Source organism: Lingula anatina, chromosome 1, assembly GCF_051362555.1.
Source record: "Lingula anatina isolate TDL-2025a chromosome 1, LinAna3.0, whole genome shotgun sequence".
NCBI classification, from domain to species: domain Eukaryota; kingdom Metazoa; phylum Brachiopoda; class Lingulata; order Lingulida; family Lingulidae; genus Lingula; species Lingula anatina.
Window position 1 is genome coordinate 9164707 of NC_141767.1, and position 19297 is coordinate 9184003.

At 35.5% G+C, this 19297-nt stretch overlaps 2 protein-coding genes and 1 long non-coding RNA gene across 54 annotated transcripts in view; all 3 read right to left on the bottom strand.

Moving 5' to 3' along the window:
- Positions 1 to 3739, bottom strand: LOC106168872 (uncharacterized). Its single transcript, XR_015333619.1, has 2 exons — positions 1543 to 3739; positions 1 to 1253 (listed from the first exon to the last, which is right to left on the bottom strand). It is a non-coding gene; the product is annotated as an uncharacterized LOC106168872 (long non-coding RNA).
- An 8-nt stretch (positions 3740 to 3747) lies between these two features.
- On the bottom strand, positions 3748 to 10374 carry LOC106168857 (meiotic recombination protein SPO11). Of its 3 annotated transcripts, none has more exons than XM_087009684.1 (13): positions 9722 to 10374; positions 9047 to 9160; positions 8637 to 8725; positions 8351 to 8417; positions 8069 to 8177; positions 7742 to 7828; positions 7145 to 7181; positions 6412 to 6521; positions 6087 to 6186; positions 5896 to 5933; positions 4600 to 4676; positions 4163 to 4274; positions 3748 to 3922 (listed from the first exon to the last, which is right to left on the bottom strand). In XM_087009684.1, the coding sequence occupies exons 1-13, from the start codon at positions 9868 to 9870 to the stop codon at positions 3803 to 3805; spliced, it is 1209 nt and encodes a 402-aa protein (XP_086865810.1). In that variant the 5' UTR covers positions 9871 to 10374; the 3' UTR covers positions 3748 to 3802. The 3 variants fall into 3 exon arrangements, with proteins under 3 accessions (XP_086865810.1, XP_086865819.1, XP_086865826.1); XM_087009693.1 differs by having other exon boundaries at positions 8637 to 8717; positions 9722 to 9881; XM_087009700.1 differs by having other exon boundaries at positions 8637 to 8717; positions 9634 to 9759.
- A 151-nt stretch (positions 10375 to 10525) lies between these two features.
- Positions 10526 to 19297, bottom strand: part of LOC106168876 (protein 4.1) — a 33851-nt gene continuing 25079 nt past the window's right edge. For 20 of the 50 annotated variants that reach the window (XM_087009460.1, XM_087009517.1, XM_087009473.1 and 17 more), the window contains 9 exons: positions 18996 to 19061; positions 18445 to 18552; positions 17492 to 17563; positions 16412 to 16639; positions 14230 to 14364; positions 13023 to 13229; positions 12354 to 12443; positions 11951 to 12075; positions 10526 to 11689 (listed from right to left, as the gene is read on the bottom strand). In XM_087009460.1, coding sequence (XP_086865586.1) covers positions 11968 to 12075; positions 12354 to 12443; positions 13023 to 13229; positions 14230 to 14364; positions 16412 to 16639; positions 17492 to 17563; positions 18445 to 18552; positions 18996 to 19061 — 1014 coding nt within the window. In that variant the 3' untranslated portion in view covers positions 10526 to 11689; positions 11951 to 11967. Of the gene's footprint in view, positions 11690 to 11950; positions 12076 to 12353; positions 12444 to 13022; positions 13230 to 14229; positions 14365 to 15218; positions 15309 to 16411; positions 16640 to 17491; positions 17564 to 18444; positions 18553 to 18995; positions 19062 to 19297 lie in introns of all 50 variants that reach the window. The other 30 variants (XM_013548102.3, XM_013548098.3, XM_087009536.1 and 27 more) reach the window with 15 other exon arrangements.

Genomic DNA, 19297 nt, shown 5'->3' on the forward strand with positions numbered 1-19297 from the left:
TGAAGGTTCACTTTCTTTATTTTACGTGTCCCGTTAGCCTACATATATTTTACAGAAACCATTACATAAACAGTAGAATAATGGCGGCGTTCATTCCCCGGCCGAGAGCAGAGGACATGACAATAACAGTGCCCCTATGGATATCTTGTCGTGACAATAACGCTTTCTTGAATAACATTATTTGTTATCATGACCATCTTAACACATTTTCTCCTTTCTCGGTTACAGAGGCGTTTGTTTCTAAATGTCCTTTAAAAAGATAAACATCATTGGAAGATGTTAAATCGTTTTCCAAATAAAAGGTACGATTCATGCGGTTTCACTGAAAAAGTAATAGCACGCCAGTATTCCGATATGTACTGAAATACTCTACCCTTTTTATTTTCTTTCCAGCTTTATGTACATTAAATTATATGTTCCTTGCAGTTTTCAACATTAACACTATCTCTTTCATCTTCTACTTAGAGGTGCATTCCATTGTCGTTAGATCACTCAATTATTTAAGGCAAAGTAAGTGAAAATCAATGTTGAAAAAAGTAATAGCATTTGTGTTAAATACATGTTATGTACTCTATAGACCATTAAAATCATTTTAACATTGGGAAGATTTAAATGTTCTTGGCCTTATCGGCTACGATTGCTAGTTAAGAAGATGGGTTAGATTGTTTCTGCTGGTTAATTTTCGCTGAACTCCCAGACTCAAATCTGTAAAAAGTTTGAAAATATCCAGTTTACAACATTTTCAGCTTTTAAGGCCAGGTGCTCTTTAGCACCAATCTCAACGAAATATAAATTCGGTCTATTTATTAAATACAAATATGCAAAAATGAGGGAAACCCTTCGTGCGTTGTATGTATCTGAAACTTTGTATGCAGACTTGGTACCGTATATGTACCATACCGTATATGTACCATTTCAGTCAAGACTAAAGATGTTAGATGTGGATTATCATATTACGCTGACATAGGACGACACCTTGGAATTCTGTTCAAGCCACCATGGATTATACCCCGCATTTGTACCGTTCCATGTCCTGTCATACAGAAAAACATGGACCAATCTGACTGTATAATCAAGTGTCACTTGTCTGTGTCAGGCGATTCCTCACGTGTCCCTCAGGCAATGTGTAGTACATACTGCACGGGAACTGTGGATGCAACTACATGTGTCACAGCCATCATGCCACCAGCTACCGAGTCCACAGTGGATGGAACGACGGACAACGGTGTGATGTCGTTGGCTCAGCATACCTGCTGAAATATGAAAATCTGGATTATTTTAAATTATACACTCGGGCAATCATCAGCGGCTTCCCAGAAGGATTATAATCATTATCTTATGGGAGCATATTAAGAGCACCAAAAGAAACGTAAATTAACTAAACACGCTATTTAACAATAAATATTTTTATCTTAAAGCTTTTATTGAAATATATAAAAATTAAAATATAAAAATTACCGCAATTTAAACATAGAGCACATAATCAATTACTTAAAATTTAAAAAAAAAGCTGACTGGACCGAAATGCTCACACAATTTTACCTAGTTTTCTGCGTCTTGTACAATTCGGAAGCCTGTGGCAATGTGGCCTTCCGTCATTTTGACAAAGGCATTTAAAACAGCCATCTGACCATCCGCTATCTCCAAAAGGGCAATATTCCAGTTTATGGCCTTCTCTGTGACATCCAACTAAACGGTGGCAAGAAATCTGCTCGGTGCTATTACAAATGCATTCGAAACAGCCATCTACCCATTTGGATCCGAACATACAAGCAGGCCTGTTCTTAGCACCATGTCTGAATCTGTAGAAAGGTTTAATGATGAGATGTCTTTTTCTCCTAGCAGCTGACATAGTCAACGTCGGACAGGAATCTCTCGTGCACCGCACCTCCCCGTCACTGTCGCACGTGCATAGGTTACAGCCGTTACTCCAGACGGAATACGGACAGGCGGTTCCAGGTCTCTTGGCAGTGTTCTTCCCCGAGACGTGATTGGAATATACGGCGGGTTCATCAGCACCTTCCACGTGGTTGGGACTGGCTTCATCTTCACTGTGTGAGGGCACTAAGTAGTAAAACGGCCCCCTTTCTCGAATCTCGCGTAGAGCATCTTGCAAAAGTTCTTCCGTGGTTCCAGAGGCAAAGTAATTGAAGAATGTGATCAAAAGAAAGATGACAAGCGTTCTTTCCGTAAGTTGCATTTTCTTTAAGAAAATAATGCGCGTAAAAAAATTACCTAAAAGTGTAAATTTGACTTGTTTTTATACCACACCAGCAAAAGTCGGCGTGTTCGAACTGTAAACAAAATGAGGAAGTTTTTATGTTTGCAGAGAGACATATTTCAAGAAATGCGCAAGAGCGAGCCATATTTTACATTGTGGTATTCGATAATGGTCTCCCCAGGTTTTATATCGAAACGCTGCACCTTTGGCACAGAACTCACAACATTGTTCCTTTCTCTGAGCGTGGAACCAATCATAAATATTTCTGTAAGGAGTGTGAACACCGGACAAGCACCGCTTTTCTAAAAACTCAGCACACGAATGTTATGGCTCTGCAATAAACGAACATCATATTCTGGCATTTTTAACCTCCACCGAGCATCCTACAACGGTGAGGCACAAACTAAAGGATCATTTTCGGAATGATTTTTCAGAACGATTCGTTTTAAATAAATCAATTTCTCTCATTCTCTGGAAAGAAAAGAAGAAAAAAAAAAGAAAAGAAAAGAAAAATGAAACGAAAAATACGATTTTATTTTCATAGAAACAAACCTTTGTTAATAAGGTCTGATCTATTACCTGAAGTTAAAGTATGACATGGAATGTATGCGGGTAACCGCAAATTTTACGCAAGGCAACGCCTTTTTAAAATTCATATCTGTTCTACGTAGTACGTTAAAATATGAAACTTTTCAGTATATGTGAGAATGAGCACTTCATTTATAGGGCAACACGACACAAAATTTGGCACAGACCCAGCGTTTATATAAGGCTGATAACAATGTCTGAAAAACACTTCTTTAAAAAAAATAAGCAGTTTCAAAGTGAACAATGACACAAGGCAAGAAATCTTAAATTCCTTAAATGGCAAATAACAAAAAAAATTTGAAAGCATAAGCAAGGCGTAGGTATCATTTAAAATCTAACGCGTTCTGTTTTAGCCAAAGCTATCAAAGGAAAACTTAACGGACATAAGAATATTAAGACTGCATGAAATACTGATAAAAGTAGGTTACCTGAGGCAACTTAGGTAAATCTGCTGTTTAAAATTCTGTCAACACCTTTCCCAAATGTAAATGTAGGGAGGGAGGGAAAGAGAACACATAAAAGTGTCAAGCACACTAAAACACTTGATATTATCTGATTTTGCCGATTTTCATAACCGACCTTCGTCTTATCGTACAGAAACGTCTTATGAAACCTGCACTTTACTGATATAGCCTCCTCACCACATGACCTGGTGGCCTGAGGGCAAATGGGGCACATACATATCCAACATGCAATAAAAAGTGTAAAATCTAATCAGAAATCTTATTAAGATACATGTACTGGGCTAAATTTTTGGGTAAAAATATCCCAGCAAATGTTAACAAAATCAGGCACGTTTCAACTAGCGACAGTGAAGAAAAGCAATAGTAGTGGCGACACCATGGACAGACAGGAGAAATCACAATATATTCAGACACTTGGATAAATTATTTGTATCTAAAAGAATGTATATTAAGGGTGAAATAAAGGTAACAGGTCACAACTTGTATACTGCATTTTGAATGCTGATGACTTAGTGTGGGGTTCCCTATATTAGATCCATCCTCCAAACCGGATTTTGTTAGGAAGGTAGACTTCTGATAGGAAGGTTGGAGACAGGCTAGTCAGACATTGGATTTCTGCCTTCACTCCTATAGCTACCAGCAGCTCAAGCTACAAAACAAAACATGTTGATAATGTCAATGCATTACATGTAATAATCTATACCAATGCAAACATGTCTGCTGGAGACAAGAAGGGGGGGTATTTTCATAAAAAATTTGTCTTGACAGTGAATTTCGATCTCTTTGTTAGAAGAGAATACCCTTTTAGTTTCTAAATAATATCATGATTGATACTAATCTATTAAATTCTACAGCAACGTTTTCATGCCTTAACATAAATGAACTTTACCTCTCTCTTCCATGCTTGTTGAGCCTGGAAGTAAGGTCTTTTTGACAGATCTCTAGCTTTGTCAAAATCAGACTTCTTCAGGGGAATTAACATATTCTGAGGAATCTGAAGTCTAATAAAGTTATTAAAAAATTACACATAAAGTAGCATGAAAGTTATGTTTTAAGACATAATTGAACCATTAGAACCCCCCCCCTCAAAAAATAATTTAATTAAATAAAAAACATACAAAATACAGATTGCTTATCTTCTATTCTAGTATTGTCCTCCATGCATGTCTAGGTGATATGATTATTTCTTTCACTCTTTAAAAACAATTCCTGTTATTGTTTTATTTGTCTAGTCTTGTACTGGAAGTTGAAGAGGACACACTGTCTGACCTATACACAGATGAGTAAGCACATGGCACTTCTGTTCACATATCTGTAAAAACTCACCTGTGAATATCTGAAGGCAATATTCCTATCCACATAACAGAGGGGACAGTCAAGTTATGGGCCTCGAAGGAAAGAGCCTGAGTAACAATGAAACTGATGATTCATTAAAGGAAAAAATAAAATTCAAACCATACTTCTAATAATTTTATATATTTAAATGTTTACAATTAGCCCCCCAAATCTTGTTGTATAACACATACAAGTGGGGTTTTCTGTCTAAAACCTGAAAGATCACATCATAACTCCTTGACAGGTGGACTAGATTCACTCAAACATCCTCTCAGACTTAATACAAAAAAACATTTTTTTCTTGGGATTATAAAAAGTGTCATATGTCAATCCTCTGTTTAAGTGTCACTGAAACTTATGGTGAGTTATTAGTAACATTTTTTATCTTAACCTCTATTTTGGTGTTTGGTCTGGACCCATCATACATGTTGTTTAAGATCCCATTCCCATAGATTTTAGATCGATCTATCCCTGTGGGGAGTCTCACTAGATTACTGTCAGCTTAGCTGGCTTAAGCGTCTTTCCCGCCTACTAAAAGCTGTAAGGGGGTAATTAACTATGGTGCGCACTCGGCTGACTGCAATTTAGCGTGAAACCCCAGGGAGTTAGGTCGATCTAAATCTTAATCTCTGGATCGATCTAAATCTCTGGGAATGCACCCTAATGGGCCCAAGTTTTTGGCCGAAGCAGCAAATCAAAGCTTTGTTGATAGATTGTGCTCATTTGCCAAGGCATTGATAAAGGGATAAAAATGTGTCAATAAAATCTGGAATAATAAGGGCACCAACACAAATATGCAAATCCAAACACACAGCAATCCAAGTATATTAATTTAAAAAAAGAAAAATCTTAAATCTTAAGAATCTTTAGCATATCAACTGCCAACTAACATTTGACTTATCTCATTGCCATTTTGCATGATGCCAGCAATGCAGATCTTTTACCAATAGAAAACTATTTGGTTGTAAAATGTCTAGTCATTTTACTGCGGGAAAACATTAAAAATAATAAATCAAAATAAAATGTGAATACCAAACTTCTTTTTGATAAACATAAAAATGTATTATAAACCATTAACACTGAAACCATAAATTCTTAAAATTACAAATAAAGAAACAGGAACAGGAAATTATCTGATTGTGTAAAATAAACAAAATGTAAGTATAAATATGTCAATCAAACAAAAAAAAAAACATGACGGATATTTTACAGCACACTATCTAACAAAAACTACCAAAAGATCTCAAACATAAACGTCTTCGTGAAAATAAATGATCCATACTTTACCTTAGATCCAAATTTATATACACACATAATCTCCATACCTGATAACATAAAACAGTAAAGAACTAGTTCTTCTTCAAAATACAACCATTTAATATGTCATGATCCTGGAATATCAAGGTTAACCCCACACCTACAACACTTAAGGTAAATATTTGAGAAATATTACAAAACAGAAGTAGATGTCATATTACCATGAGGATCTCCATCCACAAAGACAAATGTAGGTAAATGGAATGTGTCCCAGAGTTTTCGCACCATTAACCTCGTGTTTAAATCAGGAAAACCTTTACCCTAGAGATAAATAGATGATTTAAAGACATTCTGCTCCTTTTTAACAACAGGAAACAAAAGGTGGTCTACAAAAGTGGATAATAAAAAGGTATGAAGACCTAAAAAGTTTGTTTCAACAAACTGTGCATGACTTTTTTAGTTCCTTACAAATTAAAAAAACTGACAGTATTTTAGGTTTAATATGATTATTCAAAAATTAAATTTAGGTATGTTTCATCTACTCACAGTCATCATAATGCAAGGTGCTAAAGATCTGCAGATGCCATCATCAAGGAGTTTTTGGAAAGTAGCATCTTTTTCAACAACCAACACAAACTTGGCAGTTGTACACAAATCTGATATGAAGTTAAGGGATTGAAATGCTTTACTGATCAAATTGGAAAAAGCAATATAAAACATAAAGTGTTTGTATTTTGTACTTGAAAGAAACCTGATCTTGTCACCTTAGTTTGTAATTCATTCAAATTCAAGGAACATAAGTTTTCAACATAATATTCAATTTTTTGGCAATACACAATGGCATGATAATAAAAATTATCATTACTAGTTGTAGTAGATTACATCAAAGAGATCAAAATGGCTGGGAGAATTCAATTTAAATGATAAAGAAAAGCCCTTTGACAATTCCTTTAGAAAATTACAATTTTGTTGACCTCCCACCAAACTGCATAAATGCAATGATGTCTTCTTATGATGTCATTATATCTTCTCTATCATGTCATCACACAAATTTTTTTCTTATTTTACAAGTTCATGCTAAATCATCTGTTTCAGCATTTAAGGGCATGTATTGGGTTGCATCATTTATGTCTAGACACCGAGGCCTTGAACCTGAAAGCTGAAAGGGGCGTGAGAATGGGGTGGGGTGGGGGAGGGGGGACAAACAGATATTTGAAAAACCATGGTTACTCAAGTTTTTCCTTGAAAAATTTTTACAAGTTATCTTTCTAAAGGATACTATACAAACCATGGACATGGGAAGGGACAGGAACACCCTGAAATACGTGTGTAATAAATTAGAAGAATGATACAAAGAAGAAGAATACGTACAATCCATGTATACTGCATACAACCAAGTGCTTTTAGAAGAGGCCAGACTGTCACTTCACCTGGGTTACTTTCACACGGTCTTTGTCAGTGAAACATTGTCATGAAGTTTAAAACAAATCTCAATTTCAAATGAACAGGTATATACAGAATGACACTGTAACAGTAGCAGTTAACTAACAATACGTACCTCCTTGAAGACAGACCCTCAATCTAAATTTTACGACTTAAAACAAATGTCTTATCATCAAATAATTTTTCATAGTCATTATTACAACTGTCAACACATATCTTTTTAGTCCTCTTATAATTGATTCAGTTTTCATAACTTTGATAATTTAACAATTTCAGCTCCTCTATGGCACCTCTGGCACCAGATTCTACTTTACTTCCAGCTAGAACTCTTGGAATTAACTACTTTGATTGATCCTAGATTTCAGCAAGGTACACTGCTTAGTTTTCCCATATAAAAGATCCGACAAACAGCGACCCTTGGCCATCTACTTACTGCTGAAGACAAACTGCAGTCCACAAAATTACCATCTGCTTCATTGAATGTCAAATCCCCAGCTATGGAACCTTTGGATGTAGCCAACTAAAACATTCAGTAATTATTTCTTAGAGGATTTGAATAATAATAATAATAATAATAATAATAGAACATGGCAAAAAAAAAAAAAAACTGTTAAAGAAAGTGAGAAAAACTGAAAAAAAAATCCATTTGTAACTGGAGGGGGTCAATAACAGTTCAACTACTCCTTTGCTTCATTCTAATGATCTCTAATGACTTGATGGTCAGAAAAAAAAAATTCTAACTGATTGATGTTATACTTACCACATTAAGGCACCACCTTGGGACCTTCAACATACAAGATATGTTGTCAATTATTTCATCTACAACAGACTGTGTCCCAAATAGCTGTGTATCTTGATAGTACATGTCCCTATCAGAGGAAAATGTTTTCATAATTACCATGGAAACAGCCAACCGCACATAGGAACTACAGAGACTACATGCACATAAAGAATATTGATAATAACTTATCATAAATACCTAATAAATAATAATACTAAGTTATTCACATGTTTTGCCACCATTTATTAATTTCTGTCCTACCTTTTGGTTGAGTATGTATTGGTCTTTACCAATAGGTGAATCATAGACATCAGCTTCAAAGTAAGTGCTGAAGAGATAAAGTCTGTATTTAATGCTTAATTTAAAAGCATAGACATCAGGTTATGTGCTGAAACAAAGTGTATTAAAAAAGAAGCGCTCATTTCATCATTTAATAATTTCTACTTCCTTTCTCCTAACTGTAAATATGGAGGGTAATAAGGTTAATCTTACACACACACACACACACACACTTCTCTAGCAGTGCTTTCTGCATAGGACTACTTACCAAATTTTGGTAAAGATACTGGGTTATCAAATCGTGTTGTACGACTCTTAGCTGCAGGTTTCATTTTAATACCCATTTCTTCTGAAAAGCTAATAAAATAGGTAAGTGATATGTCCCTTTTTTACCTTGTGAAGCAGCTTCAGCATATTGATTTTGATACTTTAAATTCATGAAAAACTTTTCAAATGTGGATGAGTTGCACAATAATTACACAGTATGATAACATTCCTTAATAATAATTCAAAGAAATATATCTCAACTGATACAAAAGGAGCAGGATGAAAAACAAACCAATAAAATGAGTAGGAATTACATCTTTTTAAATAATTTTGTCAAACAATAAATACAATATCTATTAATCCAATTTCAAATATTTTATATTTAAATACTGTGATATGAGTCAACACTACCTGGTGTTGTCCCATGAGGATCTGTCCTCATATACTAATACTGGTGGATGTCCATGGCAGATATCTGTCAGTATCTGAAAAGTGCAGTCTTCTATTGCTCGCAGGATACTGGATCTAAATATTGAACACAATTATTGTAATCTTTCTCTCGCTCTCTCTCCCTCACTCTCTGTGCATGTGTGGGCGTTTGTCAAGTGCATGTGCATGTATAAGTCTAAACTTCAGTCTCGGTCATTAATTTGCAACACATTTTAAATTCATTTATGTTTTAACTTAGATCAAAGTCTCTAGACTGCTATCAAAATCAATTAATTTGGTAGTTAATTTATGATTTTTGATGTTTTTACAAGGCAGCCAAATTAAAAAGCTATATTATAGAGCTGAGGTAAATTTGGGAGTGAACATTGATCACAAAATTTAATTTGTAGGAAATAGGACAGACAATGATCAACATAATTGACATATGACATATTTGAATTAAAAAAACACCGAAAACCAGACATGTATAAGGATGTGAATGTGTGTGTGTGTGTGTGTGTGTGTGGGGGGGGGGGGGGGGGGGGGTATACTGCCTTACTCATAAATACCTCTGTCCGCAGGCGTAGGTAACACTAGATAGTGAAGAGGCATATATACAAAACACTGAATCTCCCAGATGGAGTTGATATAATCTACCTGTCAATCTTTTGCTTCAGTGAATTTTCAGCTGATTTATCTAGTGAAGACAAAAACTTGTGGCGTAATTGTGAAATACGTTCACTTTCTAACAGAGTTCGTTGTAGTTCGTCTACTCTTTGCCAGAAGTTGCCGTCGCCTGCTGCCATGTTCCCGGAAGTAATCGTCTGCTACTGTAATTGCGGCAGTTGAGATTTTATCACATCCCAAAACAATGCGTTAAAGAGGTAAGTACGATGAAAACACAACTGCTGCAACGTTGATCTTAATAAAAACGCTTTCTTTGAAAAGAATTATGCCCAAACATATTTATTTTTCAATATCATTACGAGTTTAGGGCATTGACTTCACTCCTTGCATGATTAAATAAGTTTGGTACTTTCCACCAACACACAATTTTGATGTTGATTTATAAAGACTTTAGTATCTGTACTCCCCTAAAAGACGTTACTGGCATAGATATTCCCAATCATCGATTCTTGAATGACAATTTACATTTTTTGCCACTTTCGGAAGGCAGATTTTTAAAACGCATTTGGAGGTTTTAATTTAAGAGTATGACTATATTTTTGAACATCACATTCATGCCATGGGAGATGACCATGCGGCGTAATGACATTGCAGGGACATAATTTTAGAACGAGCAATTTCGAAGCCATTTGTCACAAATAATGTACATTCTACTGATGTGATAACTAGTATTTTCTCCGATTATTTATGTTGGCCAAATACCCTATCTTAGAATTATTCATTTTTCACATCACATTTGATCAATAACATACAGAAAGAAATCATACAACAATATTTGGTAATGACATCAATTTTATTTCCAGTACAAAAATGCCATTCCAACTACTTAGGCAATGTCACATAATCTGCAACTACGTTTTTCCTATTCCACCTTTGGAAGGTAGAGAGCACAGCATTACATCTACATAGATTTATGTACACCAGGACTACATCTAATCTTCTGCTTTGAGGCACTCGTCATGGAAGCAAGTCAGGGTGTTAAATGCACTACACAAGTCAACTGCATGATGTTAGTCAGAAAATGAGAACAGCATTCCATATGGCCAGTGCCTCAAAGTTGAAAAAGTACCACATCTAAATTCTGGGACTAAATGTTGGTGCTTAACTGATTTTATCAAGATGCTTGCACTATGTCCTACAAAAAGCAGAGGTTTGTAAACTTTCAATTTGTCGTATATATGTATAAAGTAAAAATTTCACCACCTTGCTTTTATTACATGAAAATATGAAGCCCGACATAAACATTACATTTAATAACAATGACCTTTCAATCTGACATTTAAAATGCAACCAGGAGCAAGCTAATATAAACAAAAACAAGAAAGATATTCAGATAAAAAACTTTCTGTAGATTATAAGCCTCTTTTCAAAGGTTATGCCAAGTCTACATGTTTAAAATAACAAAATTAGCACATCTGTACAACTCGATTAGGAAGTTTGTCTTTTTTTTTTTTATACCATTTCAGTAATAAAAAGTTCACTCACAACTGCTTTGCTACCACAAAGTCACTGGCACTAAAGATACAGTGTTCTTGGCAATTTGGCGTATCTACTATTGATTTTCCTATATTGAGCAGCCTGTCTTGTACTTGCCAACTTACTAACCCTAAAAGCACTCCCCTGTCCTTACATAGCTTTGGTTAATTGTTTCTAATAATTTTTAAAAGCCATGCAGTAAGAATATCCTTGCATTGAAAAATAACTCCAGAGTCCTATGCTCATTTCTCAAAAAAGGTTTCATTCATCTTTTCCTTGATCAGCTCTTTTGAATAATATATATGTTAAAATGGTGAAATAAAAATCTTAAGCAAAATATAGATTCTCTCTCTGCTACACCACCAGTGATTAAAATGAGAGGTTTGGTTGAGTTTATGGTGTCTTTCCAAGACAGACGAAAAATGGTACATTCCTGCGCAAAGCTTTCACAACACCAGAACACTGGAAAGAAAGAAACTGGATGTTAGTAACCTTGTTTAATTCATATTATATCAAAAACTGACTTCATGAGATTAATCCATGTTTGACATTCAACTAAAAGTACAAGTTTTTAAAAGTTTCCAAGAAATCCCATTTTTCAAGTTGCAAAGCAAAAGAAAGAAGTAACATTAACGAAATCAAAAAGTGTATATTATCAATTTTCAAATAATTGTTATTTTACATCATTTTCTTTCAGATTTCTTTTTTTCCTGTAAGTCTCACCTTACATCTCCACATCTTTAATCTGCTCCCACCTCCTCAGTGTCAGTCTTTATTTCTATTTTCTGTACTGTTCTATCTTGTGGAAGGTATTCAGATGTTACATTTGCGATAGCCTCAGCCAGCATCTGTGGAAAAACAAAGGGAAAAAGCTATAAAATATAGGAAGATGAAATTATTTAACTGACACCTTTTGTTTTAAAGTTATTTCTCTTTTGCAAGTGAATTATTATAAACAGACAAACTTACCAAGTTAATCTTTGAGAAAGAACAAATAGGTTTTTAATCTTGGTTTAAGTGAAACAAAGATATCCATTTCCAAACCAAAACAAACACCAGATGGCAGCAGTTCCCAGAGGGCCATGTTACAATGAAAAGGAAGATACAGTGAGCAGCATCCATTCACCTTATCATGGTCCAGTTCCTCTCCCTCACTGGTGATAGTGATCTTCCTCTGGATTGTGGTCTCCACAACACCATCACTCTCTGTTTTGTACTGGAAAACAAGCACAAAAAATACTAAATGTCTTTTTTTTTCTTTTTTCTCACAGCAACACTGCTCATCTTGAGCACCATGCAATTATAATTTAGTGAAACCAATTAATTCCACTGGGCTAAATTCAGTATAGAAATAGATTGGGAGGTTATCACTTCTTTTTAAAAACATACCCTTCAGCTGCACAACCTAGAAAATGAAAATTGTTTTTTTTTCTGTTATGACACAGGATCAACAACCTCCATGCCACTGTCACAAATAGATAGACTCCCAATGTGCAGTTTTCTTTCTCAAGGTGTCTTAGACAAGAGGATCAAACTGTGAACACGGAGCAAGAAAATGAGATGAGAGGATTTCACCATACAATGCAGAAAGAGTTACTTCACCTTGTGTGAGTCATATTTCATTTTCAGTAACCTTGCCAGTTTGAATCTTATGAAGACCACAATGAAATCTTTCGGATAACCTTTCATATGCTCATTTCCCCCCCCCCAAAAAATACATTCACTTCCTTCTTTTCTCTATTTGTGTATGGTTGGGAATGCTGGGAAAAAGAAAGATGGCCTCTACATCTCTTACCGTGGTTGTCTCTACTGTCTGACTTCGTGAAGCATGGGACTGAGAGGACACCAGCTCCCCGGGGAGGAGATCCCTTCCCCCGTCCCCTGAGCTGCTGTAAGTTACTGTACGGCTTTGTGTCTTTACAAGGGGAACATCAGTGGTACTGGTGGTTGTATGCTCAGCATTGGGATCATATTTTACTCTTTCAGTTGGCACTGTTGGTGGCTAGAACAATACATGGATACCACTATATAAGGACTACTCTTCTCAGATAACTGTGTAATCCTATGTGGTCAGCAACATTATGGGGCTTTTCTTCACACAGAATGGTTATGTTCCATACAGTAAGAAGCCAGAAGCCATAATGCATACTCCTATATAGTTTATTTAGTGAAAGCCAAAGGTTTGTTAACTAAGCTTTATTTTGTTTTTGCAGAGAATAAAGCCAATAACTTGGAGGCAAGGCAGTTATCTTTACCGCAAATTTCTCAGATATCAAAAAGCCCTTTAGCAAATAATATGAATCCACTGCGGAATTGAAACCTCAGTATTCGAAATTCAAGTCAATTCATAAATTATCTAAGGTGGAAGGAAAAGGAATTGGATAGCAGTGCACAGAAATAGAGAGGGAGAGGCAGGCTGTCTGACAGTCACAAACACAACGTGGCATGCATCTTGTAACACAAGGAATATAGCTACCAAAACTAGAAGAGAAGGACTGGAGGCTTAGTAGGAAGATACATGCAGCAGACTTGAAAAAGACCCTACAGGAGTTCCAATTTAAAGGGGATTCTGTGAATCATATAAAACTTGTGAACAAACTAAGCAATTGCAACAGCAAAAAAATCACACCAGACATTAAAAAAATACAACAGTTTGCAATTTTAATATTAAACTTTAATAAACTAAATTAACTGTCATACTACATTTAACAGGGAAACATGAAATAAAAATAAAATGAGAAACAAATATATGCCACAGGAAACTTAGGGACTAGGAAACTTATAAATGTGAAATACCACTGTGAATTCATGTACAGCTGCAACTTGAAGACCTTGGATTGAAAGAGCTTGACTGATGTTAAATATAACTGAATTTGACATTTCCACTACTGGATTATAGAGTAACAGGGTGTGTACACCCTTCCCTTTGTTGAAAACTATCATCCCCTCTTAAAATAAATAAACAAATAAATAAAAGATAAAAAAATGCATCAATAACATACCATGCTGCTGTCATCGCCAGTTGTCATGACCACAGTAGTGGTGGTTTTCTTGTAGCCATGGTGATCCTCCTGGCTCTCACCACCTGGCCCACCAGCACCATGGAAGAAAGCCATCTTACCAGCACCTTCACCAGCCTGAAGGAGGGCAAATTCAGAAAATATCTTAACAAACTTTTCTCAGGTACATATCTTCTTAGCAAAAGGCTGAAGCTTAGCAGACATACAAAAGGCCTTTTGAAACAAATAACTGAATTGGAAACCTTGATGAGTTATTTGAATGTAAAAGAGAGGGAGTTTCCAAAAAATTCTATTTGTTTCAAATGCCAAAAGAAAATTCCACATTGAAGAAGCAGAATCCCTGCCAGACGACAGCAGTGTTAAACACATCTAAGTCTGAAAGGAAAGAATGACAATTAACATTGAGGCAAACAGTTAATGGCTGTGGGTGCTCCCCTTTCCCTGCCACTTATAGTTTTAGTGCTCAGTTTTAGTAGTCTCAATTCACCATATGCAGAACTAATCATTAGCATGCATGCAGTAAGTTATATTTCTACCTCTAGTTATACCTGTAGCATTAAAAACAGTAAAAGAACTTTAACCAAATATGTTCATAATAAATTAATAAATGTATTCCTACTTCACAAACAGAATTATTTACAAAGATATACTGAAAAATAATTACTTTCATTCATTCCTACTATAACCAGACATGAATCCTTAAACCACAATTTCCATTAAATTTCATCATGTAGTAACTAATACAAGTATCATAAATAGCAAGCAAATGAAAAATTTAGAATCAGTGCCCTGGCTAATTAATTAACCATTTCCCAGTGTTAAAAAGAGTTCCTGCCACCACCAAATGCATCAAACTAAACCACACAGTGTGCTGCTAAACATAGGCATCTCCTGCACAAGACAAAATTATTTCAGCAACATGTGTAAACTAAAAGTAGAAGCAACGTGTGGTAATGTTGAATAGAAAAAACCTTCTCATCTGGTGATGGGGAAGTGGCAATTGATGACGCCGACGTTTCAGAGCCAACACTGATGACCTTATGGCGAGGACTTTCCTCAATCTGTCAAACAAACATACCTCTAGGTGTCAGTTGTATTACTACCAAACATATGCCATGGTCTAACTGAACTATATTGCAATATATACATATATGAATATTCTTATAAAAATTAAAAACAATCTTCTACTAATACATCAGAAAATACAATAAATTCTACACAGTTGTCAAAAAAGTGACAAAAATTCTAAACACTATTATTGATTAAACAACAAATATACTATAATATGAATTTGTAAAAGCAGACTTGCAAAGCTGGTGTCAATATGAAGAGAATCTGCAGCCAATAGAGTTTTGACTTACTTTCCATAAACAGCAAGCAATTAAAAAAAAAGCCATAACTAAATACACACAGCAAAAATATAACAATGATACTTATACACAGACATTGAAAAGAAAGCTCAACACATCATTCCAAACCAGCCTCAAATTGCATGGCTGAGTCTGCAGATGAAACTGCATCATGGCATACCCTGTGTATAGAGTTGAAAGTATGGCATCAAAATTTCATGTTTGTCCGTTTAATTGGGGCCAAAAACTCTTTCCAGAGACTGATTAAAAGTGGACATTTCAAAATGTGTGATTCTTGTGTCCACAGTTAAAACAGATAGTGCTTATGTGTTGGTCTGCCCATATTGCTCCTTTAAATGTTGTTCTGGACGAAAGACTCAGAGAAGTCATACAAAGCACAAAGACAAATGCAAAATGTACTTAATCATTATGAAATTAAATACAAGTACATGCAACTGGTCATGGTCCCAGTAAAAAAGATCTGATGGACAAAAGGAAAAATTAAATGCATAAATATAAATCAACAGATATCATGATCATTCCTTAGCAGAAATAAAAACATTCAAGTCATTTTTATAGTACATAGAGAGGTATGGATACAGATGGTAAAGTTTCCGGAGAGTACAAGTGTGTGTAAAGGCATACTGAGGCAGCGAGACAGCTGAAATCAACAGAGAAATATGAAAAATAAAAAATTATAATAAAAACAGGCACAAAGAGAAGAAATGGCACAGGGGTGAAGGGCAATAGAAGAGGGGGATATATGGACATGTTCCAAAGTAGGCGACAACATTTAAAAACACCGAACTACACACCGCCGTGGTCGTGGTGGTCTCAGTGTACATTTCAGCGGTCACATAACTCTCGGTGGTGATGGAGTCTTGCTGCGCGTGGAGATCATCTACCCCCTCGACCAGATTATTACTGGCCACATCAAGCTGGATAGAATTCTCAGAACTAGAGCGACTACTTCCAGAGGAGGAAGAATTAGTGGCTGAGGTGCCATGTGCTGGGGAAGTAGTGGTAGTAGTGGTGATCAGAATCTGTAATGAGAACCAAAGATGCCACACCACAATAAAAACAAGTGCAGCAGCCAGCTGTGGAATAATAGAGAGAGGAATACTGAGTGTGTGTGGAGATTAAAACAAGTCATTCAAATATGACAAAGAGAGAATGAGAAGATAGAAAACAAAACAAACTGGGTGCCACCTGAAATGAAACATATCTTGAAGAAGCAAAATGCTGATCAAAATAAAGAAGAGATATGACATCTTGGTAAAATGGCTGAACAGTATGAAGAACAACTCCCTGCCATTTTCATACACATTGTGATGAATTGGAGTGCATTTGAGAAATTCCAGACTCATCTGCTTAGATGACCTTAATCTGCATACCCAAACACCACCCTGACGCTGAAATAGTACTGACACCTTGTAATATAAAACAAGACCGATATATACTGAAACGTGCTGCTTTCTTTCCTGCTCCCCCCAGCCACGGCAGTGTATCACAACAGTATGTACACAACATAAACCACCTGACCTACAACTAAGGAGATATACATGTTTATTAGACAAAACTAAGACAGTGCTAATTACAAAGTGGCACTATTCTAGCAAGCCTACTCTACTCACCACCACCTAGGAAAAGAAATCAACGTGAGTACGGAAAGTGAATGGGACTGACAAAGCTGTTTCTATAGTGACACAAAGAAGTAAATTGGCCTTTTTCTAGTCACGGAATCATAATTTCAAATTTGTGATTTCACCTGAGAAAAGTTTTATCAAGTCCCTTGTGAAAATGATTAAATGATAGTAATAACCAAAAGAACCCAGAGAGAAAAAAAGTGGAAGAAAATGGTGTATAAGTAGAGGTTTCAAAGAAAGAATATTCACCCTTTTCTTCTCCAGGTGTTCTGTTGATGGGTCATAACGGTCATCATCATCATCACCTTCCCCTTGTCCTCCCTGGAAAGTGAACAAACACAGTCTGATGACTACCATACATGCCATCCCTATGAAGTCAGCGGATTCCAGGCAAGTATTAAATGGATTTATTACTACTAGGAATAGACTGATAAAGTAGACTTTGCTATGTTTTAAAACATAAAAGAAAGACAAAAGCAGAAACCACTGAAAATCATAAATGGTACCGCCACCTCAAAATTAAAGCCATGTACTGCTGATAATTAATTTGTTATATATTAAAACATTCTACATAAAAATATCACTGAAAGCACCACCACCTCAGACCAGTCAAAAAGAACCAATATTCACTAACCCCCCTCTAATCTAACCAAGAACTAAAAGCACATGTTCATAAAATAATAATAATGTATACAGTATAAATGAATAAACTTCAGCTAAAATTTCAAATCTCCACTCAGGCAACCACACCCTAAAAAATTATGAAGAAGAACTAAATGTTAGTCAGTGTAATAGTTTTGAAAACCTCTGCTGAGTCCAGCAGCCTGACAATATAGTGCTACAGGTTGGACCAAGTCATGGAGCACTATGGTCAAAGTAAATGATCTAACCAGAAAGGCTGCAGGTTGCTGTGCTAGGGAAATCTATCCAGAATGGCAAGTACTGCTACAAGGACAATACTCATAATAATGGAGACAGTCCTACTTATGTGCACTACAATGGATGCACACCGTATGTCAAGCAGGCAACCTCTGCTTCTATAAAAAGAAATAATGTTAAACTAAAAGAAAAAACACCCCAGAGAAGTTAAACAGAGGGAAGAAAAGAGGGAAGAAAAGAGGGAAGAAAAGAGGGTTAGGTTGATATATCGAGTAGTTCAGTAAAAAATCTCAATAACATATAATGAGTCCCCAAGCAAGCACCTCTTGTCGTCTCTTGAGCTCTTGGATTAAGTCTCTGTTCTGTCTGTCTGGCTGTTGACCAGGATAATGATAGCCATCTGGATGACCACCCTGAAAATGGCACCTTGGCTAGTCCATCAAGTGGTTAGAAATAAGCATTATACAGCATTCAGAACTAAACATTAGTTTTTTTTTTAGTTAAGGCAGTTTTAGAAAGTCAAGACGAGGCGAATAAAAGAAAAAAAAATATGGCAAATGTATTGACAAATCATCAGTAATTGATAAGAGACTTACAAGAAGGTTATAATGCTGTTGATTTTAACTGTTTATTGATGGCAATAAATTTGGTACATTCTACAAATTAAGGCCAGAGTTTTTCTACACAATCTCAATCTAACTACATTAAACACCATGTAATTTGAATCAAATTTGATCAACTTTTAATATTTATGAACATCATCATGAACTTATAACAAACTTCACTAAAGTTGTTAGGTCACCCTGTTAATAAAACCAAAATCAAATGAATGTTAGTATGTAAGAATAGAAATATAAAACATCAGAATGCAAACCTTTCTTCTCATCTCCAAGGTGTCCTGGTTTTCATAGCCTGGTCCATAGCGACTGTCATAGCCATACTGGAATTACAATTGATTTCAAACAATTAACTTTAACCCAAATGATACCTTTTCTTTATTTTTTTCCAATTTTCTTTTTTCTGAAATACTACTGACTGACTATAGAGAACTATACTAAAAGATATTTGGATTGTCACATCTATGTCGTATGGGCTAAAGATAAAGTATGTGGACCATAAAATCAATCAAAATCATTTAAGAAGTGAAATATGTTGAATATAATTGTAAGTATATAA

Excerpts from the sequence above, each read along its gene's own strand:
- LOC106168857 (XM_087009684.1), bottom strand. The coding sequence starts at position 9,870 with ATGGCAGCAGGCGACGGCAACTTCTGGCAAAGAGTAGACGAACTACAA. Across the intron at positions 8,418-8,636 it reads AGTATCTTTACCAAAATTTG|CACTTACTTTGAAGCTGATG; the intron begins GTAAGTAGTCCT and ends TTATCTCTTCAG. Across the intron at positions 4,275-4,599 it reads TTGCCTTCAGATATTCACAG|ACTTCAGATTCCTCAGAATA; the intron begins GTGAGTTTTTAC and ends TAACTTTATTAG.